Source organism: Tauraco erythrolophus, chromosome Z (assembly GCF_009769465.1).
Source record: "Tauraco erythrolophus isolate bTauEry1 chromosome Z, bTauEry1.pri, whole genome shotgun sequence".
Taxonomy (NCBI): Eukaryota; Metazoa; Chordata; class Aves; order Musophagiformes; family Musophagidae; genus Tauraco; species Tauraco erythrolophus.
In genome coordinates, this window is record NC_141496.1 from 2,642,613 (window position 1) to 2,666,817 (window position 24,205).

At 45.6% G+C, this 24,205-nt stretch overlaps 1 protein-coding gene across 1 annotated transcript; it reads left to right on the plus strand.

Annotated features, from left to right (window-relative positions):
• The first annotated feature begins 2,188 nt into the window (after nucleotides 1–2,188).
• On the plus strand, nucleotides 2,189–22,633 carry CFAP53 (cilia and flagella associated protein 53). Its single transcript, XM_086629674.1, has 8 exons — nucleotides 2,189–2,257; nucleotides 2,789–3,018; nucleotides 5,631–5,804; nucleotides 16,003–16,306; nucleotides 18,342–18,560; nucleotides 19,647–19,863; nucleotides 20,360–20,462; nucleotides 22,333–22,633. The coding sequence occupies exons 1-8, from the start codon at nucleotides 2,192–2,194 to the stop codon at nucleotides 22,547–22,549; spliced, it is 1,530 nt and encodes a 509-aa protein (XP_086485800.1). The 5' UTR covers nucleotides 2,189–2,191; the 3' UTR covers nucleotides 22,550–22,633.
• Nucleotides 22,634–24,205: the final 1,572 nt, after the last annotated feature.

Sequence of the window (24,205 nt, forward strand, 5' to 3'; positions counted from 1 at the left end):
GTCTTTGGTTCCCTTAAAATGAGTTAGTTTTTATTCTAGAATAAGAAGTAAAAGGTTTATTTTGTACAAAGAAAAGAGGGAATTTTTCATCAGCTGACATCAATCAACTCCTTATACTTCCTCAAAGAACAGAAAGGCCCTACTGTTCTTGCCAGACATTCCCACCACAGATTTTGCTCTTGAAAAAGGGCTCTGGTGTGCCAAGTTGCTTTAACTCATCCCGTGGTGCTGTCCTTCCCTCCACGCATTCCCAGCCCTTCCCTCGTGACCACATTACTGTTCCTGCGGCTGAGCCAAGGCAGATCACGCCTGAGGAGCCACGTCATCCCCTTACTAGGGTTTAGCTCCATGAGCTCTACCTTTGTGCTGACCTGTCTGAACGGGGAGAGAAAGGAGAGGTGACTCCAACCCTTCTGGTGGCTGGCTGCACTCCGTTTAAAGCGGTCTGAAACCACAGCCCACATCTAAAGCTCTGAGTTTTGAGCAGTTGTTGACACCTGAGCGTCAAGGGGGACTTTTTCCCGGAAAACTCCCTCGCTGTTCCTTAGAGAGAGGTTTTAGGAAGGCGAATCCATGACAGCAAACCCAGGACAGACCATATACTAGATATATCCTATATATATTCCCCCAGTGAGGAAACCCTGGAGAACAACGCAGCGACTAGGATCCCCTTTGGCATGTAAGTCAAAGAGAATCTGTTTTTTCATCTAACATTAATGTAAAATAAGCTCAAAGTCACACGACATCTGTAATGCCTTTGGACTAAAATTAGCTTTTTCAGCTGTAAATCTTTTCAAAGCTGGTAGAGAGACTTCACAAAAAACATTAATATGGGGATTGGAGTCTCCAGCCCCTCCTCCCCCCCCCCTTTTTTTTTTAATTTCCAAGTGATGGAAGTGCTGCACACATTTGTATACTGTCCACATTTATTTATCATACATAAAATTGATCTGTGTTTTTGTGTAAATGTTAAGACTAAGGCAATATTTCCCATTAAACACCCCATAAAATATTAGGGAAAACTATAATACGCCGAGAAATTCAGCCCTCTCAAAACTTATATATGAGAGTTTTCAGGGGGAAAAGCCACAGTTCCCTGCTGTGAAGTTGTTTCCCTCTCCCAAACATAGAATCATGGAAAGTTTGGGTTGGAAAGGACCTCAAAGATCATCCAGTTCCAAACCCCCTGCCATGGGCAGGGACACCCTCCACTACACCAGGTTGCCCAAAGCCTCATCCAACCTGGCCTTGAACACTTCCAGGCATGGGGCAGCCACAGCTTCTCTGGGCAACCTGTCCCATTGCCTCACCACCCTCAGAGGGAAGAATTTCTTCCTTATATCCCATTGAAATCTGCCCTCTTTCAGTTTAAAGCCATTGCCCCTTGTCCTGTCACTACACACCCGTGTCCAAAGCCCCTCTCCAGCTTTCCTGTAGGCCCTTTAGGTACTGGAAGGTGCTGGAAGGTCTCCCTGGAGCCTTCTCTTCTCCAGGCTGAACAGCCCCAACTCTCTCAGCCTGTCTCCATAGCAGAGGTGCTCCAGCCCTCGGATCATCTTTGTAGCCTTCACTGGACCCGCTCCAGCAGCTCCATGTCCTTCTGGTGTTGGGAATCATCTGCAAGACAGCAAAGTTCTTGGCAGTATCCGTTCCCGGCCTTCAAAGCTGCAGCGACAGCTTTTTCCCGTGGCTTCCTTGAGGGCAATGCCCTGGAGGCAACCGCTGATCCACGTTTTCAGACACGCACCAGCGACGTGCCGATCTGCTCCGCCCTGGGCAGCGCCGGGGCCTGTCCATGGGCAGGACAAGCGCCACACGAGGCCTCTGCCAGGGACCCGCCCGCCCGGACCGGGAGGCCGCGGGATTCGCACCGCGACGGGGCCCCGTTCGCTCCGCCGCCACCGGAGGCCCTGCGGCCCGACAGCCCCGCGCCCACGCGGTGGTGCGGCCCAGGAGCAGCGGCACGGCCTGTCCGGGAGGGACCGGGCCGCGGCGGGGCCACCTCGCGTCGCCATGACAACCGCACCGCCTCCCTCAGCCCGACCGGCGCGCCGCGCATGCGCAGCACCCGGCCGGTCGACTTCACCACGCGCGCGTCGCCGGCGCCATGAGGTCACTTCCGCCGCCGCCGGTTGCCGTGGCAACGGGCGGCGCGTCCCGGCCGGCGCCGCTCGTCGGTGCGGCCGCCGCCATGGAGGCGCAGCGGCGGCGGCGGCACCGGGAGGTGACCGGGCCCGTCCCACACTCCTTGGCGCTGGTGAGAGGCCGCTCCCGCCCCAGCCCGGGCCGGGGTTCCCGGCGGAGCTCGGTGCCGGGCGGGCCGGGGGCCTGGGGAACACCCGCTGTGGATGCCCCGGGGAGCCGGTCCCGGGCCGAGGTCTCCGTTTCGGGGGGGAGCGGGCCGCGTGTGTGCGCAGCGGGGTGCGAGGGGGCGCTCGGAGCCCCGGGGAGCCGTGCCGGGGAGGGGGGCGGAGGGAGGCTGCCTGTGGCGAGCGCGTTTTTCCGCTATAACCACAACCGCCCTCTTGGGTGAACAGGGTGGGATGTGAGCGTGCAGCCCGAGCAACGGGCACACCACCACCTCTCCTACAGGCGTTGTGCTCTGAAGGCAAGGATGGTCGGGATTTACCCTTAGGTACCCCGAACTCTCATCGTTTGGTGTTACATACCTATTTGGTCGTGAATTCCACTAAAAAAAAAACCAAAAAACAACAAGAGAATAACTGATTATATACTCCAACTGTACGTAACTGATTATAACTCCTCTGACACCCGCTTTCTCTTACAGAGAGCCAAGCCTCTTAAAGATCAAACGAGAGAAAATTTTGTCCTGGCCTGCAGGCAGAAAGAGGAGGAACTCCTGGAATACGCCGATTTTTTGAAGGTGTACAACCAGCATCGCAGTGCCTACGAGTGGCACAAACGCAAGGAGCAGAAGTGGCTGCACAACGCTGTGCAGAGAAAGGTGGACGCGACCATGCGGGAGTGTCTGGCAGAGACTGACAAGAGACGAGAGAGGTAGCAAACGAGTAGCTGATACCAATCTCTGCCCTGCTGTTTTCGGCTTAACTGTTTGCTTAGAGCAATGATTACGGGAAAAACATTCAGCAGAGCTCAGGTCTGTACGTGACACTGCGTTGGGGCATGGTGTTTGTTGTTCATCGTGGCAAAGCATGGGCATGCTTACTTGTTGGTCAAGGAGCAGTGCAGAGAAAGCAGCAGCTGTTGGGCTCTCAATACTAGTAGAATCAGAGAATCACAGAATGGTTTGGGTTGGAAGGGACCTCAAAGATCATCCAGTTCCAACCCCCCTGCCATGGGCAGGGACACCCTCCACTACACCAGGTTGCCCAAAGCCTCATCCAACCTGGCCTGGAACACTGCCAGGGATGGGGCATCTACAACTTCTCTGGGCAACCTGTCCCAGTGCCTCACCACCGTCAGAGGGAAGAGTTTCTTCCTTGGATCTAATCTAAATCTCCCCTCTTTCAGTTTAAATTCATTGCCCCTTGTCCTGTCACTACACACCCTTGTCGAAAGTACTAATCACCGAGGCAATCACTAGATATAGATATCCAAACACAGTAACTGGTACAGTTTAGGTGGCATTTAGAGGCTCGTCTGTCAAACGTATTGATAAAAGTATAAAATAGCACTTTCATTGCTTGAGATAGACACTTCAAAGAGAATGAAGAGCACTTTTATCAAAGTGTCAGAGACTCTCAATAATTGGATGTCACTGAGGGTTTTGTTGCAACATCAAGTTAATGTTTAGCTCCTAAAAGTAACACTTTTTAGCATAGTTGAAAAAAAAATTGCAAAAGTCTTTAAAAGAATAATAAAGGTGGGGCATATTACTGTCTCATAAAGAACAGAGTTGTGCTGTGCTGATCTTAGAAAAACATCATTTGGTTGAATTTCTCAGTTACTCTTTCGTGTTGAGTGGCTTTGGAGCTGTGAAGGTCACCAGCTTGGTATCCTAGCCTGATGTGCCTTCTTAGGACCGGAATTGTACCCCAATTGAACAGAATTGCAGAGGCTGGAAGGAAGCTCCTGAGATAATCTAATCCAACCCTCTGCTCAAGCAGTCACCGAGAGCATGTTGCTCAGGATTGTGTCCACTTGGGTTTTGCTTATCTTCACACATGGAGACTCCACCACCTCTGTGGGCCACCTGTTTCAATATTTGACCACCCTCACAGTAAAAAAAAAAAAAGTGTTTTCTTGTATTCAGGTGGAATTTAATATGTTTTAATTTGTGCCTATCGCCACTTGTCCAAGGACAAGCTGTCTTTCTCTTCTGCGTTTTCTCCCTTTAGGTATTTATGTACCTTGATAAGATCCTCTTGAACCTTCTCTTCTCCAGGCTCAACAGTCCCAGCTCTCTCAGGAGACAGATATCTTTACAAGAGATACTCCTTATAGGCGAGGTGCTCCAGTCCCTTAATCATCTTAGTGGCCCTTCACTGGCTTCCCCCCACTACATCTGTATCTTTCGTGTGCTGGGGAGCCCAGAACTGGACCCAGCACTCCAGATGGGGCCTCACCAGTGCTGAAAGGAAGGATCATCCCCCTTGACTTGCTGGCAGTGCTCTTCCTCATGCAGGCCAAGATGCTGTTGGCCTTCTTTGCCGCAAGGGTGCATTGCTGTTCAGCTTGTCTGCCAGGACCGCCCCCCCCCCGCCCCGGGTCCTCTTCTGCAGAACCACTTCCCAGCCAGTCACCCTGCAGTGTGTACCAGTGCATGGGTTATTCCTCCCCAGGTGCAGGACTTCTGTTGAACTTCATGGGGTCTGTTCTTATTTAGCTGCTTAAGATCCCCATGCTGTCTTTGCAAGGAGCCTCGACTCAGTACATGGTGAAGAGAGTGCAGTTCAGTTTCCAGAGTCAGTCTGGCTTTGGCTTTGCTGCTGTAACTCCCACCAGCAGTGCCAGCGTAGGTCCATAGCACTACTGCTCACGCAGTAGCAGGGGCATACCATTGCATGAAAGTAGGAGTGGTTTCCCAGAGGCTGCTCTGGCACTTGGGCTGGAATTAGTGAGTGTCTAGATTCCTTAGTCCCAGGTTTCTTATTACTAGGATTAACGGAGAGGTAAACGATGGTGTGTTTAAGAATTGTCAATTTGACATAATTTTCTCTTCAAAGATCTTTCAGGATGAAGTGGTTTATGGAGCGATGCTAACGTAACAGAAGGTAGTTTGAGAGAAGATACAATGATAGATGCACAGAGAAGGGTGGTAAATACCAGGGAGAGATTATGCTGAAAGATAACAGTAGTACGAGATCAAACTGATATCACCTGGTGACAAATGCAGTCTGGAAATTAGAAGAATTTTGTTTAATGGGCGGGCTGAAGTTGTAAAGCAGCGTTGGAAATGGGTGTGTAAGATAAAGAGCTTCAACTGTGCCAAGGCAAAGTCACTCAAGTTATGCTGTAAGATTCCCCTCCCTGGGCACAACAGGAGTGATCCTTGAGTTAAAATTTGATGTTCCCTTGGGTGTTCCCTTCCTTGGTATTTGCAAGGAGTGCTGAAAGGAGCCTAGTACCCATTTTGCATTCATAACAAATAACATTGTTCATTCAACAGAAGGATCGCTTTAGCTTTCATTTAAATGTTTTCATGACAGGCTTCGTGAGCTTCTGGAGGCAGAGGAAAATAAGCACTTTGCTGAGATGAAGTCACTTGAAGAAACGGTACTGGAAAAACAAGAGAAAATGAGGGAGCGAGCGAAATCACTGAGAGAGAAGAGGGAAAAAGACAGACAACAACTGGTGGCTGAGAAACAAGAGCAGCAATTCAGGTATCTTACACAATAGGATTTGGGTTAAGTAAATGCAAAGAGGCAATTCAACAAGGTGACAATAATAAACTCAGGAAGGAAAGGTGAATGTAACTGAAATGGCAAAACAAAAAAATGAAGGTGGTTTGTAGCGAGGTGTGTGAGATTTGCCAGAAGTTGCAAAGCCCCAGCTATGTTGCACGCAGTGGAGCAGAGTACAGTCTTTTTCTGACTTTCATTGAAGGGGTGCAGCCTGTAACGACCAGGGACCGAATTTGCAGTGCTCAGTCAAGTGTGTGAGAAAAACCTTCATTAATAGAGGTGAAGGCAACAGGCACAGAGCATTGTACTGTCTCCATTATTTGATTTAAGTGTTGAGACACCTTGAAAACATTCTTCCAAGTGCAGTGAGAAACTCCTTGTCCTGTGTGAGCATCCCTGCACTTTCACCTGCCAAGTCAGCTGTTTTTGTAATTCCTTGTTCTGGCCTAGTTCTATTTCAGCTTCGTACTTTTGGAGTGGAAAGGGTTCATGGAAGGTTAATTTGGCTTAAATAATAGAATCACAGAATGGTTTGGGTTGGAAGGGACCTCGAAGACCATCTAGTTCCAACCCCCCTGCCATGGGAAGGGAAACCCTCCACTACCCCACATTGCCCAAAGCCTCATCCAACCTGGCCTTGAACACTTCCAGGGATGAGGCATCCACAGCTTCTCTGGGCAACCTGTCCCAGTGCCTCACCACCCTCAGAGTGAAAAATTTATTAATAAATTTATTTTTAAAATTTATTAAATAATGCTTATTAAGCTAATGTATCGAAGATCCTTGGAAAGTTAAGATTGTCTGAAAAGACAGTATTTTTATTTATGGCATGCTTTTCAAGAGTACCAACCAAAGCTGAAGTTTTAATGCAACCTGAAGTTCTGTGCCAAGCCTTCCTGGATGCTGAGCTTAGCAGCATCTTTTGAAGTCATTAAAATTTGCAGGTGCTTGTCATCAGGGCCTTGGCATGAAATCTGCCTAGTTCAGTTCATGGAAATCTGGTTTTCTGAGGAAGGGATGAAAATAATATTAATGTAATATAATAGTGATAATTTAAAGTGTCATTTCCCAGCCTCCCGCAGTGCTGTGGTGGTGTGGTTTAGCCCAGCTGGCAACTAAACAACACACAGCTGCTCCCTCACCCTCCCCCACCTCCAGGGAATGGGGAAGGAAATTAAAGGGGAAAAGGGAAGGAGGCCTGTGGGTTGAGGTACAAACAATTTAATAATATAAAACAAAAAGAAAAACGTATAATAATATAAAACTAAAAGTAATAATGATAAAATAATGATTTTATATACATATGTTCATATAAGTGATGCACAGTGTAATTGCTCACCACCCCGTGGCCAATGCCTGTCCTGTCCTGGCAAGTGATCCCAAAACAGATCAGTCCCAACACTGTGATCCCTAATGAGCAAGAGGCCTGGGGGGGAGAGAGAGAGAGAGAACTTGGAGACACTGAGAGTCCAAGAGAGAGCCCTCAAAAGAGCAAGAGCTCTTCTTCCCTGTCAGCCCTCATCATCATACTGGGCATGACGTTGCATGGTATCACAGGTTCCGTTGGCCAATTCGGCCCTCGGTCCTAATCTGAAATCATAAGGGCAGTTGTGGACCCTTTGTCCTGGCTGTGTTTGCCCCCAGCCTCTTGTGCTGCTGCATACAGACAAAAACATGGGAATCTGAAAGGTCCCTGATGTCTCAGCACCAACTACAAACATCAGTGTTACCAACGTTCTTCTCGTAACGAATCCCAGACTGAATCCAAAGCACAGCGCTCTTCTAGCTGCTAAAAAGAAAAAACCCTGACTCTTTCCTGGTCAAAACCAGGGCATACGGAAATCCACGACATCTGCTCCTGAGTGTGCAGAAACTGAGGATAAAAATCAACGCTTGCTTTCACTCGTGCATAAACTCTAATCGACTAATTCACAGGTAAATGTTAGTTTCTTAATCGTGGAGTTTATTGACTTGGGTGTTAAGGCAGTGTGTGCGCTTCTGAATTCACATGCTGGCTTTGAAACACGGCACGCACGATTTACAATTCCTGGCGTGTTCTCTACCTATCACACAAAGTAGCTTAAACAATTTTAAAAGCGAATTTCGAGGAGATGCTGCTGGAGTGCCTTTCATTTTGTACTTGTAGCTTGTCTTACATGCCAAGGAGAAGAGATTCAGCTTGTGATTTAGACATCTAAAGGTAGGTGCCTGAGTTTGTGTCTTTTTACTCACTGGGAGTCTGAAACTGTATTCTAGGCAGGTAATCTTCATTGAGATCAGGATGGTTAAAGGAACCCAGTGTCATCCTAAAGTAGGCATATAACGGTTTTTCCAGCTGAACTGCACCCCAGCCTCCGCTGACTGCATTCATTAGGTTCCTGTTGATTAGAATGTTGATTAGCTCACAGGCAGACTCCTGGTTTAGATGGCCCATTTCAGATATTTTAATTGCAAAACGAATCCTACCAGTGAATCTCATCATCTGGTGATACTTACTTGGACTTTCATGCTGCAATTGCCTGTCGTAACATCTCAGGTTTTCTTCCTTCCCAGGACAACCCTATTGATATATGGTTCCCTCAAGTGTCGTGGGATCATTCCTGTCATCCTACCTTTCCCAGCCTGCTTTTGGATCTAGGCAATACTCATGCCATACTGTATCCCATTAAAGTGTTGCTAGAATTTTACTAGGTGAGGTTCTGCTGGCTGCAGTATTTCAGAGGGTTTAGAAGCTGTGAAATCATCTTACTTCACAGCTGTCGTGAGTGGCAATCTTTGAGTATGTTTGCAAATGAATCTTCATCCTAAAGTGTACAGAGTCCTCCTCTTTGACTGTCCTGATGTAATGGAAATGTATTTCCATAGTCAGTTTCTCACTCCATTTCTCTAGTTCTGTCTCTTTCTACTTTTAAATTAAGGGCCCTATTAAAAAACCCCAACTTTATTAACACCAGCTGACAACAGTTCAACTCTCTGTTTATCTCTCCTTCAAAAGCTAGATTGTTTTTTTAATGTATATATTTGGTAATATTTTAAAGTCTTTTCTTCTCTGTCCTTTTCCAATGAGAGAGGAAGTCTCTCTTGTGGTGGTTGATTCTAATTAGATGAGTAACTTCTAATATCTGAATCTGCATGTGTTTGTCATCTTTAAGTAGACCCAAATCTGTTCTCCCCACACTGTTTGCTGTTACTCTGTCTCCTAAACCATCCTGATCCGTGCAGAGATCTGGGAGCAGGCTTTGCTGCTTGGGAGACCAACAGTTATTGAAGATCCACAACCAGAAATCTGTAATAGTGTCATGACCTGTCCTCTAGGACAGTGGTCTCAAAACCTTTTTGACCACACATCCTTATCAGAAAAGAAGTTTTTAGCACTCACCTCTGATATGTTTACTTATTTATAAATTATATACTTGCACTACTGTACTAGTATATTATGTATGTGGTAAAACATGCAAAAATAGAAATGAAGAGAGGGTAAGGTAAAGATGAAATAAACACAATTTTTGTTTTAATGTTATTTATGTATGTGACAAAGCACAATTTCTTCCCACACACCAATGAATTGTCTTGTACACCCCACTTTGGAGACCATTGCTCTACAGCACGCCCAGAGGAGCCACAGGAGGTCATTTCAGAAACAGGTGATATACACATGATTTTCTGTTTATCTTTGTGAACGTACAACTATTTTGAATGTCTTTCTGAAACCTAATACAGACTTTCTGTATTTCTTTTAACTTTAAGCAAGGCACTCCACTCTTTCGCGGGTATAGATTCTCAAACCAGAGGTATAGGAGCACCTCTATTGTACAGCACTCCAGTACTTTATTCCAGAGTACTAAAAGGCTGCGCTTTTATAGAATCATAGAATCATAGAATGGTTTGGGTTGGAAGGGACCTCAAAGATCATCTAGTTCCAACCCCCCTGCCATGGGCAGGGACACCCTCTACTACACCAGGTTGCTCAAAGCCTCATCCAACCTGGCCTTGAACACTTCCAGGGATGGGGCATCTACAACTTCTCTGGGCAACCTGGTCCAGTGCCTCACCACCCTCCCAGTGAAATATTTCTTCCTTCTATCTAATCTAAATCTCCCCTCTTTCAGTTCAAGTCTATTGCCCTGTGTCCTTTCACTACATGCCCTTGTAAAAAGTCCCTCTCCAGCTTTCCTGTAGCCCCTTTAGGCACTGGAAGGCTGCTAGAAGATCACCCCGGAGCCTTCTCTTCTCCAGGTTGAACAGCCCCAACTCTCTCAGCCTGTCTCCATAGCAGAGGTGCTCCAGCCCTCGGATCATCTTCGTGGCCTCCTCTGGACCCACTCCAACAGCTCCATGTTCTTCTTGTGCTTGGGACTCCAGAGCTGAACACGGTATTCCAGGTGGGGTCTCAGGAGAGCAGAGCAGAGGGGCAGAATCCCCTCCCTCGCCCTGCTGCCCACGCTGCTGTGGATGCAGCCCAGGACACGGTTGGCTTTCTGGGCTGCCAGCGCATGGTGCCGGCTCATGTTGGGCTTCTCATTCACCAGCACTCCCAAGTCCTTTTCCTCAGGGCTGCTCTCAATCCATTCTCTGCCCAGCCTGTACTTGTGCTTGGGATTGCCATGACCCACGTGCAGGACCTTGCACTTGGCCTTGTGCCTTGTTGAACTTCATGAGGTTCTCACAGGCCCACCTTTCCAGCCTGTCCAGGTCCCTCTGGATGGCATCCCTTCCCTCCAGCGTGTCCGCAACACCACACAGCTTGGTGTTATCTGCGAACTTGCTGAGGGTGCACTCGATCCCACTGTCCATGTCACCAACAAAGATGTTAAATAGCACTGGTCCCAGTACCAACCCCTGAGGAACACCACTCATCACTGGCCTCCACTTGGACATTGAGCCAATGACCACAACACTTTGAGTGTGACCATCCAGCCAATTCCTTATCCACCGAATGGTTCATTCATCAAATCCATGTCTCTCCAGTTTAGAGACAAGGATGTCGTGTGGGACAGTATATCCACTGTGTGGGCTGGCTTTGGAGCTGTAGCCTAAGGGTGTAGATTTAACAGCTTCTCAGTACTGATGTTAGCCAGGAAGAGTCCTTTGTTACAAGGTGACAGAGGGCACAGTCCTTGGACTGCTGGAGTCTTGCTGGAATTCATTTTTGTGAAGGGCTACAACTTGTATGAAAAGATATTCAGCCAGTTTTAGCCTGAGGGTGTGTTCATCGTTGGTATCTTTAAAGAAAATGGCGATGTCTTAAAATTTACATGCAACACGTTATATCCTCTTTCTTGTGATAACATCAGAAGCATCCATACAGAGAATGTTTTTATCCCAGCAACTTTGTACTGCAGCCATAAAATGAATAAATAACTGGGGCAGTGGAAAAGAAATGCAGTTTCTGTCTTTGGGAAGTGGCTACAAACAGGCACAATTTTAATGTTAAGAAGCTTAGGATAGCAAAGTGAGGAAGAAACAGCCATCTGGGAGAGCAGATGTTTATAGGCTGCTGTAAAAGCTGCTTTGAAGGAATTGTTTTGATGAAATCAAGCAATTACAGGGTTATTTTATGTTAAAATTCTAACAATGCCCAACTTGTGTTTAACTTCTCTTCCCCTCTGAGAATTTGATTAAATTCAGATTAGTTTATCATCATGAAAAAGAATAACTAATTCTTTATTCCTTCACTGCTGAGAGAACTCTGAACCCATTGTGTTAGGGTAACGCAGTTATTTCTAATGGTGTCAGATTTCAAATCTTAATAATAGCATGTTTCCTTCAGAACATTTGAGAAATGTGTTTTTCCGTGAATGCTAATTAGTGCTGTAGTCAGTAATCACCACTAACTCCTACCCAGGAGTTGGAAGGTAGGTCCCAATGTTAAAATGTAAGGAAACCAGCACTGATTTAGTGCGTTTGTGGGCCTCCTTGAAAGTGGGGGCACCTCTTGGAGTGTCCCGTGGCTCACGGCGTGCACATCGCTGTGCAGCTTTCTGCTTTTGTTGTTGGGACAACCAGTGAACAAGTGGTCAGAAGGTTCCAGTCTCATACCAGGAGGTAAAACAACCATCCCTTTTTGCTAGCCTGCACTGCTGTCTGCTCGTTTGTTCCTCTGTTTCCTCACCCTTCTCTTCTGAAGCTGAGCTAAGGGTGGCTCCTCGTTCCGGGGACAGTTTCTCCTTTCGAGAATACAAGCCCAATTCTCAAGGAAGAACCCAACATTTGGTTAGAGCATGCGGTGTGTCCTAGAACTGGGAGAGAAAAGTGCTAAGTGTGGGAGGTTTTATCTTGTAGAGACTTGGTGCTGATGAAAGGGGAGACTTGATAGATTACTGTTGTTTCTTCTCAGTCAGGAACAGTTAAGAGGTTAGAAATACCTTCTGGATATCAGGTGGGAATTTTGTTCTCATGGCACTGCTCTCCCTTTTATTGTTTGTGTATAGTGCTTAGCACCTTTCGCCACTGCCTCCATGGCATTAGGTGCTTTACAGATAGAGGATGAAAAGAGAGATGCCCCCAACCCCAGAAGCTTACAGCTGAAATGTGAGGCAGTGAACGCCGACAGGAAGAAAGCGTGGTGAGACCTCTGCTTCGATGTGAAATTGCAGGTCGTGGATTGCGTTTTCCAGCTGTATGTCATGGCAGCAGCACCAAGGGAGAGTGCAGTGTAGGAATCTGTCCCCTCCGCAGTCACAGCTCTGGTGTCGCACCCCTGCACTGTGAGTCTGATGTGTTGGATGGCTGTCACTGCGGCACGGAGAACAGGGTCAGGCTGGTTTTCGGCACTGCCGCCTCTTCTGTCTGTCAGCAGCTTGATCACAGAATCACAGAATGGTTTGGGTTGGAAGGGACCTTAAAGATCATCCAGTTCCAACCCCCCTGCCATGGGCAGGGACACCCTCCACTACACCAGGTTGCTCAAAGCCTCATCCAACCTGGCCTTGAACACTTCCAGGGATGGGGCAGCCACAACTTCTCTGGGCAACCTGTCCCAGTGCCTCACCACCCTCTGAGTGAAAAATTTCTTCCTTAGATCTCATCAAAATCTCCCCTCTTTCAGTTTAAATCCAGTGCCCCTTGTCTTATCGCTACATGCCCTTGTAAAAAGCCCCTCTCCAGCTTTCCTGTAGGCCCCCTTTAGGTACTGGAAGGCTGCAATAAGATCACCCCGAAGCCTTCTCTTCTCCAGGCTGAACAGCCCCAACTCTTGCGGAGAAGGGATTTGGAGAAGTACTGAGACGACTCAATATGAGTTAGCTGCAAGAAGTCTCATTTAGTGCGCAGTTCTTATTGCTTATATAGACAGTATTTGCCAATAATCCTGAGACCACACCTTTTCTACACCATTATTGGATGATACATATGCTTGTCATGTTTAACAGCCTATTTCAAACAGACACCCACCTAGCGAAGCTCTGCTCTAAGCAAACACTACTCCCTTATCACACAGCATAGTTTTCTTATCCTTTACTTCAAGGGCATTCTGCCCTTGAGGCCTAACTTTCGAGCTCCAGTCCTTACTTACACAGGGTTTTCTTCGTGCAGTCATAGGATCATAGAATCATAGAATGGTTAGGGCTGGAAGGGGCCTTCAAAGGTCATCTAGTCCAACCCCCCTGCAAGGAACAGGGATATCTCCAACTAGATCAGGTTGCTCAGGGCCTCGTCCAACCTGGCCTTGAACGTCTCCAGGGATGGAGCATCCACCACCTCTCTGGGCAACCTGGTCCAGTGTTCTACAACTCTCATGGTAAAAAATTTTTTCCTAATATCCAACCTGAATCTACCTCCCTCTATTTTAAAACCATTACCCCTTGTCCTATCACAACAGGCCCTCCTGAACAGCCTCTCCCCATCTTTCCTGTAGGCCCCCTTGAGGTACTGGAAGACCGCTATAAGGTCACCCCGGAGCCTCCTCTTCTCCAGGCTGAACAGCCCCAACTCTTTCAGCCTGTCCTCATAGGAAAGGTGCTCCAGCCCTCTTATCATCTTCGTGGCCCTCCTCTGGACCCTCTCCAACTGATCCATGTCCTTCTTATGTTGGGGGCTCCAGCACTGGACGCAGTACTCCAAGTGAGGTCTCACGAGAGCAGAGTAGAGGGGGAGAATCACCTCCCTCGACCTGCTGGCCACGCTCCTCTTGATGCAGCCCAGGATGCGGTTGGCCTTCTGGGCCGTCTTTTTAGACAGTCTCTTTAAAGATCCACGCTCCAACAAACTCTCTCAGCCTGTCTCCATAGCAGAGGTGCTCCAGCCCTCTGATCATCTTCGTGGCCTCTTCTGGACCTGCTCCAGCAGCTGATCAGCTGGTTCTGAACTGGAAGAAAGCTATTCAGGGACATGCTCTTTGTCATTTATAAGCCCCGAGCAATTTTTATTAGGCTGGCTTACCATGGAGTTCTATTGGTAAAGCTTTGGAAGATCTTGTAAGCCAACATGTGATTATTACACACTGGTAGTTGCCTCAGCCACGTATTAATGATACCGGGATCTGTGCTCGTTCTGTGCTTGTTAGCAGGAGGTGACAAAGGAGCAGTATTGAGTAAAGAAATCATTATTCTAGAGCATAATTTTGATGGTTTAGGGCAGAAATGAGCTATAGGCAAGCAGTCATGTCCTGTGTTGAGAAACTCCCTGTTTGTCTCATTGCCAGTGGATATAGTGATTGACTTCAGAAGGAGGCCAGATTTGTGTCATCTCTGTAGCCTCCATGGGCATGTGAACTCATGGCCACAGACAGAGAATAATGCTCCTATTAGTTCTATACCTGAAACTGAGGTCAGGGAATATAGATACGGGTTTAGATGGAGACAGCAGTTATACTGGAGTTAAGAATTGTTTAGAAAAGTGAAGACTTTACAAAGACAGATCCTTAGCGGAGCCACAGAACACAAAAAAGCAAACCACCAAATATCTACCTTTAGTGCTGGCAAACAATTTTGTTATTAATTTCAAAAAAAAAAATTATCTTAGGCAATGAAATTCATTCAGATTTTGTTTCATTGCTGTAGTTATGAAAATTAGATAACTATACTGATGTGGAGAATGATAGGACTATGAGATAGTTGCTTGATGAATACATAATATTTTTGCTACACGATATTGCCAGCTAAATGTTGTATAAAGTAATAATATTTCACATTGTACAGGTAACTACTGCTGCCATGAAGTGGTTCCAGATTCAGTCAATGATATCTTATGATGTCTGCTATGAATTCCTGAATAGCATGACAAGAATCTGCAGAAGATGGTTTCATTGAGCATGAAATTGTCAGATATCTTTTTACTTGACAGCATTCATGTGTGTCTATTGCACATCCCTAGAGCTTACAGACCTTTCCCACTTAGAGATCTTCACCATTGCCTGTTAGTTGCACATTTTGATTTTATGAAAATCTGTATCCTGGTTATAGAACTAAATTAAAATGCCTGTATATTGTTCTAATTAAATATTGCTTGATAGCATATGTTGATCTCCATATTGCTTGCTTTGTAAAGATAAAAGCAGAATCCCCAAAGTCATGTGTTCTTCAGCTGAAGATAAATATCTACTTATATGCAACTAAATTGCAGTGAGTAAATGAAAATCGAAGCTATTATTACTTGTTTGACTTCCTAGCTTCTCCAGATTTTTGTTGCAACTTTTCTGAATTATCTCATAAAACTTCGTTAAAAAAAGAAATAAATCCTAGTGGTTCCTGTTCAACTGTGTAACCTAGATTTCCGCTCTCAGAGTATTTTCTGAATATGAATGACCTTTCAAGTGACTAGTGAACCTATTCTAAGTCTTCATTTGAGTAAAGAGCAACATACATGTTTGAACAAGCATAGTGTGCATGTGTTTTATATGTTAAAAAAAATATATATATAAAACCAACACGTCACAACTACATATATAGAATACACCTTGTATATATAAAATACTTATATATTTTGCATGTGTAAATATATTATTTTTACAAATTCAAATACAGGACCTGCTTAAGGTCAAACTCTCCATCAAATCAGGCTCTCTGTGATTCCTTAGGTCTCACAAGGAGTCAGTATCAGACCAAGTGTAGAATTTGGCATCCTGAGCCATAGTCCTCCAAGTAGTTATGAGCTGGGAGCCTCCGTCCATCACACACAAGCCTCCAGACTTGCTTATTAATCTGAGACTTTTTTTTTAAATTTTCATGTTGCCTTTCAGAGAACAATGCGAGGACCTTCGTGTACAGCAGATGAAGAAGCATCAGAAGGAACTGTGTGAAGACTGGCTGGCCCAGCTAGCTCTGAAGGAGGAACTGAAAGAGCAGCAGAAGAAGGAGGAGCAGATGTTTGCAGAGCTTTGGGAAGAGGATAGGCTGGCTAAGGAAAAGCGAGAGGCGAGGGAGATGCAGAAGTCAGCGGAACAGAATCGTGAAGTCCTGAACGGGCTTGGTGCCCAGGTAGCGGTGCTCAGCGCTCGCAAAGAGGAGGCCAAGCGGCTGAAGGAAGAAGAGGCTCGATTGCTGGTAATTTCCACATCGTTCTCTATTTATGCTTCTCTATAGGGCCCTCCTAACGATGGACTTACTAGATGTTTAGATTAACCCACACCTGATTTGTATCTTCACTGATTCCATTAGTATCTGAGAATGTCCTATGACGATAAGCCTCTTTTCCAGAGCTGTGGCAAACGCGTTCTTGTTTACAGAAGGAAATACATCTTTTGAAACTTAGCACGTAAAGGGTTTTGGCATTCAGAGCTTCTCAGAGCCTTTGTGGGAGGTGGAAATGGTTTTAAGCTTTTGCCAGACAGCTTTGCAACTTTCTGATTTCCAGTCTTCTGTGGGATGGCTAGTGAGTGTTGTGTCCCAGCTGTAATGCGTAACACCAGATCTCAGATCATGACATGTGTTTAGTCATCATGGTAAGTGCACTGGGAGGAAGCAGCAAGAGTGTGCTGCTCCCAGAAGGGAAGGCGAGCCAGGAGCCGAGGTCCTCCCCAATAAAAGTCCTGCGGTACCTGAAGGAATGGAGCAGAGCAGGTCTGCTGACAGTAACCGAGGTCATCTAACAGTCCAAACTGCTCGGCAGGCCTGTAGAATGAAGTTCAAGATGAAGCCAGCAAGTCAAGTCAGCAGGTCTGGATCAGGATCCACCTCAGGCATCAGCATACCGGCAGCATAGCTCATGCAGACACCAGGGGTGAGAGACTGAGCCTAACTGCAGCTCCCAAGCGACTCCTCTCAGCCCTTTCTCACACTGCTCTTTCCCAGCTCTCTGATCCAAGGCTCCCGTCAGGGCTGGCTGCGAGCACGGGCAGCCAAGCCCTGGCAGAGAGGTTGCAGAGCCTGTTGTTGCACCCAGGGCCCCGACACAGACACGAGGAGACACATCTATATGAAAAATTCCAACTGCTTATGCCCCAGCTGACTGAATTTCAGAATCTACATTCCCTTTTTTTTTATTTAAAAACAAGTTAGCAAGCAGTGCCTAAGCGCTCTCAGTGCTGGCTGCTGTTGGGCGTCATGTCACAGGAGGCATTTGGCTACTTTGGCCCAGCTATTTGGCCACTATCTTCTTGTTTCCTCATCTCTCCAGAGTGCAAGCTTGCTGTAGTTGTGCTGGCTTTAGTGGAGCTTGCTAGTTCACAGTGTTCTGTGTTGACTTTGTGAGTTCTGGGAGACTATCTAGTTCAGGCTCAGTCTTCATTTTGCAGCTATTTACATGTAGCAATTGAATGATCAGTCAGGGTACTCAGGCACTGGAAGCTGACGTTGGCAAGATATGTACTCCACTACCTTTTAAAAATAATGACAATAATGAATCTAAACCTCTGAAAATCCTGGCTGTAAAACAGTGGAGCCCTTATTCCTTGCTAGACTGTAATGTTTCATTTATTTAAATACATGCAGAATAAAATAATTTTCTTGTAACAACTTTTAATGCACTGCCAAACCTCCTAGGCAAAGAACACTTCTACTTAACTGGCCTTTTCAGAAAAATGCTATTAGAATAGAAGACTTTGTAGCTTCCCCTGAAGACAGCTGCCTTGAGCTCCATCAAGGGGATAAATTTCTGGTAGAGTGGTTTAGTCTCTGAGAAACAGCTTACTTCAAAGTGTCCATAAAGGAGAGTTTCTGTATTGAAATGGGGTGTAACCTTACGTCTGCTAGAGATGCAGTGCTTCGAAATCCAGCACAGACACGGGATGTATAATAGATGGAGAAACAGGAGGAAGATACAGATCATATGTGCTGCAATGATACCGATTTCTCTAAAGAGATGACTCTGTCTACTGGTGTGAAATATTTGGAGTCCATCAGGCATTCCAGTATTTTGGTATTGAAGTGCATGTGATAATTAAAGAGAAAAATTCTGAATTACAGTGAGTAATATGCGAACATGTTAGTGTTTCAACAGGTCTAATGGATGACCCTAATTCTCTAATGTTAGTGAGAAATTTATCTTTCCTCTTCAATGTTCCAATTAAACTAATTCTAACCATCACTTAGTTGTAAGTTATGCAATGATTTTACAAGCTGGATATTTTTACCATTGTAGGAAGAACAGCAGCAACTGCTTAAGCTAGAAAATGAACAACTTCAGATGGAGAAACTACAGAAACAGAAGGAATGCAGGGATATGTTGCTCAGTGCAGCACAGGACAAGAAAAATCGTCTTAATGAAGAAAAACAAGGTGAACTTGCCCTAGAGATGAAGATCTTAGATAAATCTCTTCAAGAACCCCAGGAAGACATTGAGGAGAAAACAAAAAGAAAAGTAAGAGCTAGATGTGTTTGTTGTCAAGTTGTGGGGCAATACCTCATTTAGACTGATTTTTGTGGCCCTTAGTGCACATCGCATAGTGTAAATGAAACCAGACACAAGCACTCTGAAGAAGTTGGTTCTGTTGTTGCATAGCCTGTTGCCTCTCCTCCTGTCAGTGCTCTACTTCTCTGAAGAAGCCCATTATCTGTTAAAACCACAGTGAGTACTTTGAAGTGTGCTTTATAATCAGAAAGGCTACCAGGCTGGACAAAAGTAGGGAGCTCTCGGGAAATCCTGGAATCTTGTCCCTCTGTGCTGACTTCCTTGTGTATAAATCACCTGAGCTTTTTCATCCTTATACTGCATGGATGTAATGGAGGTTAGAAAAATATTTTTTTGTTTCATGGACCTGATTTATGAAATATTTGTAACTGCAGAGGAAAGTACATGTTTAACTTACTCTAATTCATTAATACTAAGAAACAGGTTTAGATCTTTAATAGCTGGGTATCTAGAGGCAAAACCTCACGTAAATATCCTGGAGGTGCCATGAAATGATGGATGTGTCTGTCACTTCCTAAATTTAAAACAAGTAGATTATCCAACTTCAAGGTGAAAATGGGTCTCAAGATAGCTTCAAGAGCAGCATTCATTACTCTGTTCAAGGTATGTAGAAGCTCACGTAGGCCAGGAAAGTTGTATAAGCTCAAAGCTCACTGTTAGACCTTGGCGAAAAAAATGAAGGCGGTGATGTTTATTATTATTTATTATTACATGTATAGTTCCCAAGGCTTCTAATGCAGGTGGGGGTGAAGTAGTTTGGTAAGGTGTGGAAAGTCTTTGTAAAATGTCTGTGATGTAGGCAGCTGAGCTGCTATGGGGGAAGGGATCACTCCGTATTTGTTGTGCTCTTGTGCTGTAGTCCAGGCACTGCCAACTGGCCAGGAAGAAGATTCTGTACAGCTCTTTCCCGTGACAGGGTTCGGGATGGAGTTCTAGGCTCCCAGTTGCCACGTTGTCTGCCAACCACCACTTCACGTTTTGAAAGGCTGTTTTGAACTCCTTTACTCAGATCCGCAAATGTCCGTGTGTTTGCAGCAAGAGCAGCTCAAGGAGCAGCAGACTTACCTGGCATTCCTGGCTCAACAGCTGGAGGAAGAGAAGCAGCAAGAAAAAGAAGTGGACAAGCTCCTCGACGAAGAGATGGCGAGGATTTGGGCCAAGAAGGCTGAGCAAACACAATTAGAAAAGGAGGCTAGAAAGCAGCTTCTGAAAGATGTCCTGAATACGAGACAACTGCAAATCGAGGAGAAGTGTAAGTAATAACAGCTCGCTGTCTGTGCACCAAACCTACTGCATGAGTGCAAGTCTTGGCAGAGGCAGAGGGAGCACAACATGCTGCTTTTGGGAAGACCATCTGGCCCAGCCTGCACAGGCTTATATGGTTGAGTGGACAACAATGCTGCTGTCTCTGAGTCTGCTTCTGAAACTTTACTCCTACAGGCATTCCTTACACTAATTTCCCATTGCTATCACCAGAGAAAAGCCTAGTAAAGTAAGGATTGCATGAGCAAGCAGTCATTATTATTGATTACACTATTAAGTACTGAATGTGAAATCTTTTCTATGCTAAGTGGATGAAAAACAAGCTGAGAATACACTTGGCATTGTTCATGTGCCTCTTCAGAAGCAACAAAACTCAGGCTTGCTATTTAGGCTACTTGGCTTGAATACAGTACCACTGTCCCTGCAAGCTTAGTGGTGCTGTTACCTTCTACAGGTTTGTTTTGTTTTGTTTTGTTTTGATGCAGTGCAGAGAAATGCAAAAGAGCAGGAAGAACTCGCTCAAGAGAGGAAGTTGTTAGCTGAAGCAGATGCAGAATTCAAGCATATAGAAGAAGAAAAGCACGCGAGGTATTTTTCTTTTATGCTGCCAGTACATTTCTTTGCAGATCCATGTTTTAAACTTGCGAGTAGGCTAATCCTCATTTTTGGATAACTCTAGGAGCACTGGGTGGTTCAGAGAGGCTCTGCTCAATAGCAGCCTTGTTACATTGCCATTGGTATTAAATCACTAATTCTGACCTCGTCATACAAATAATGCTGTTTCATTACATATGCTTGTTTTGATCTTTTTGGACCATCATGTGACTGACATGGATGATGTTTATTAAATACATTATGTCATACTCTGAGCTGTTATTACGAGTGCAGAGGTTTGGGGAGGAGGGTTAATGAGAGGTTAGTTCGTTAAGTAATGAACCTTGGAGAACTAGTCGGTGTGTTCAGGCTTATTGCTAAACTCCACCCACATGCGTCCCGTAAACAACCATACACTCAGTCACGAAAATCCCGGTCTGCTGCCGTCACCCAGCTGTTCCCCTTCCCCTACAGTCCCTCGGGGTGAGAATATAGCTGTTCGCAGTAGCTGGAATGTTCCTCTGGGTGTCATGCAAAGCCCACAGCAAAGGGCCTTGCTTCACTTACCCAGTTTCCCTTTGGTACTCCTGCTCTTTCTCCATACCTGTCCGTGGGAGGTATCTGAGTAGCACCTTCCAGAGCCAGTATCTGTTGTCTTCTCTGATGGCTTTATTGATAACAGTGATCTGAGGGCTGGAGCACCTCTGCTATGAAGACAGACTGAGAGAGTTGGGGTTGTTCAGCCTGGAGAAGAGAAGGCTCCAGGGAGACCTTCCAGCATCCTTCCAGTACCTAAAGAGGCTACAAGAAAGCTGGAGAGGGGCTTTGGACAAGGGTGTGTAGTGATAGGACACGGGGCAATGGCTTTAAACTGAAAGAGGGGAGATTTAGATTAGATATAAGGGAGAAATTTTTTACATTGAGGGTGGTCAGGCACTGGCACAGGTTGCCCAGAGAAGTTGTGGCTGCCCCATCCCTGGCAGTGTTCAAGGCCAGGTTGGATGAGGCTTTGGGCAACCTGTAGTGGAGGGTGTCCCTGCCCATGGCAGGGGGGTTGGAACTAGATGATCTTCGAGGTCCCTTCTAACCCAAACCATTCTATGATTCTACATGGCAGAACTCTCACCCTTCTGAAAGAAACATGCTGGGCTTCGTTTTGGATATGCTTCACGCAGTGACACCATTGAATGCTGTCTCTGCCAAGTGCTGCATGGTTCGATGTGCTGTGGTAGCGCTTAAGTCTTGACCAGACCGTTGGCATCCTAAATGTCCACGTGAGTCTGTGTGACTCCTGCGCCAGAAGTGCCTGAGCACGTCGGTAGACTCCACCGCTGCTCCAGAGGGTAGTGAAAGTAATATATGAATCTCCAAGTAGAAGAATGATTTCTTCTGACAACTGTTCTGTAGAATATCAGCACGCCGCCGCAGCAGGAGCCGGCACCCTGCCTTCCCCATCAGTGGCAGCTTCTTATCTTCAGAACAAGGGAGTGGAGATGGGGTGTAAGGCTGCTGCAGCAGTGAGCCTGAACCAGGAAGGGACTGTGACCTGACACTCTCCGTCTGTGTCCTCTGAGCACCACCATGAGGGGCAGGGAAGGCGTGCTGATTGCAAGGAATTCTTGCCTTTTTTTTTTTCGTTAAGCACTGATTTTTGCAATCTGCTTTATAAGATACAACAGAATGCAATACATTCTCCATAGAACATAGGGTGAGCATGCAGCCTTTGGTTAATAGAGTTGTAGTTACCTAAAAGGAATTTTGAATGGTTCTTTGGTCTAAAGTTGAATGCTAACAGATTAAATAATAATAGAAGTTGCTTATTTTTTTACCTACACGTCATAAATAATTCATATGTCATTTCCAGAAAAGTAAAGGAAGCAAAAGAATACCAAGAGCAACTCAGGGCTCAAATTGCCCATCAACGACAGGCCCGTGATGCTGAGGAAGAAGAGAAGCAGAGAGAATACGAATCAGACGTCGCAGCAGAGAGAGCTTACCAAGAAAGGGTGCAGGACATTCTAGCAAGGCCTTGTGAGAAACTAGCAAAGACCCACCCTTTCAGAAGAAAACTGATGTCATAATTTATGCCGATTTTTTAGCTCACTTGGTTGCCTTAAAAAACATTTTTGAGGGTGTTTATAACTGACTTAACCCCTCTCTGCTGAAACGTGGTATTTTTAAAGGTTGTTTTCCCTCTATTGGATTTTCTTTGACAAAATGACACTCAAACCTAAGTGTTTAATACAAGAATACGGTTTGTTCTCTGCAGTATAGTAATGTATTGTTGTGACATGAAGGACATGCAGGGATTCTTTAAAATCAGCTCAAAGAAAACTTTGTTGAAGAGTTTCAGCAAACATTTATTAAAATGCCTTTCAAGCTGCAAGTATTTGCAAAACTGTTTTTGTATTTAGACAAAAAGTACTTGGTGACTCATCTTCATTTTCCTTGTTAAATATAAAACTATCAATCTATTTTTCTGTGGGCTAGATTGTAAAGAGCTGATATTGCTTTGCATATATTCTGGTAGCTATTGAATGATGTGTGGAATATCAGAGTCCCAGAGTTAGTCTGTGAGACCTCTGCTTGGACAGATTTAATTGTGCAGGACTGAAGTCATCCTTTTCTTGCAAAAAAAGGTTATTATTTATCATTTTGATGTCAACTCTGTCTGTTTGGACTGCCTTGGGATTGCCACCAATGCCGCAGTCTGAACACACAGAATGGGGGTTGTGGAGCACCGACAATATTTTAAGACAAAGCAACACAAAAAACAGTTAGATGTCAGCAGGAAGGTCTCAAAAGGGTTTTGATAGTGGGGAGAGAGAAGTTGCCAGAGAAGTTGTTGATGCCCCATCCCTGGAAGTGTTCAAGGCCAGGTTAGATGAGGCTTTGAGCAACCTGGTGTAGTGGAGGGTGTCCGTGCCCATGGCAAGGGGGTTGGAACTGGATGATCTTTGAGGTCCCTTCCAACTCTAACCATTCTGTGATTCTATGAGAGGAGACACCTCCTCACCGCTCTCTCAGCCCCCCTGTTAATGGCCAGGTTGCCCTTTGTGCAGGAGGAGCAGTGGGTGACACAAAGAGGACAGGTGGGAGCAATCCAGCTTCTCCCCATGGCATTGCCCTCCACGAGCTCCTGGCTATGAAATTCATTAGTTTTTCCTCTGTGCTTTTCAGAGAAGGGAAGAATCCATTTAAAACCTCATATCCTTTCTTGCTCATAGATGTTGCAGCATTCGGAAATGCTTTATCTTCTTTCTCACATTTTTCCATTGGAGCCTTTGCTGCTGCTTATCTGCAGATGTTTCTCTCTCCAGCTTTTCAGCTTTCACCATCTTTCCTCTAGCCCATGTTTTCCATCCTTTTCTTCTCCAAGTTCCATCTCTCATTAAGCGTTTCCTCTACCTTCTTCCTCTTCACTACCTTCCCTTTTCAGTGTTTGGCTCCCTGTTGGAAAATACCAGGACTCCTGTGTTTTTGTTGTGTGAGAATGTGAACAGATACACAGAGAAGGTGATAAATAGCTGGGATTGGAGCCCAGGAGTCCCAGCTCCCAGGCCTCTTGAAACGAATTGGGAATAAACTGCCTGCACATCACCTCACCTTCTTGGTTTAAAGCAGACACCAAGATGACAAACGCTTTTTGTCTGTGCAGAAAGGCCTACAGCTGTTTGCAAAAGGCCAGGTAGAGACATGTTAATCTGAAATGGTGTCAGCGATCTTAGCAGAGCAAC

What these genes read in the sequence shown, in the direction of transcription:
- CFAP53 (XM_086629674.1), top strand. Translation starts at nt 2,192, where the DNA reads ATGGAGGCGCAGCGGCGGCGGCGGCACCGGGAGGTGACCGGGCCCGTC. An exon ending in AAGAAGAGGCTCGATTGCTG is followed by an intron (nt 16,307 to 18,341) that starts GTAATTTCCACA and finishes TTACCATTGTAG; the next exon opens with GAAGAACAGCAGCAACTGCT. An exon ending in AGGAGAAAACAAAAAGAAAA is followed by an intron (nt 18,561 to 19,646) that starts GTAAGAGCTAGA and finishes GTGTGTTTGCAG; the next exon opens with CAAGAGCAGCTCAAGGAGCA.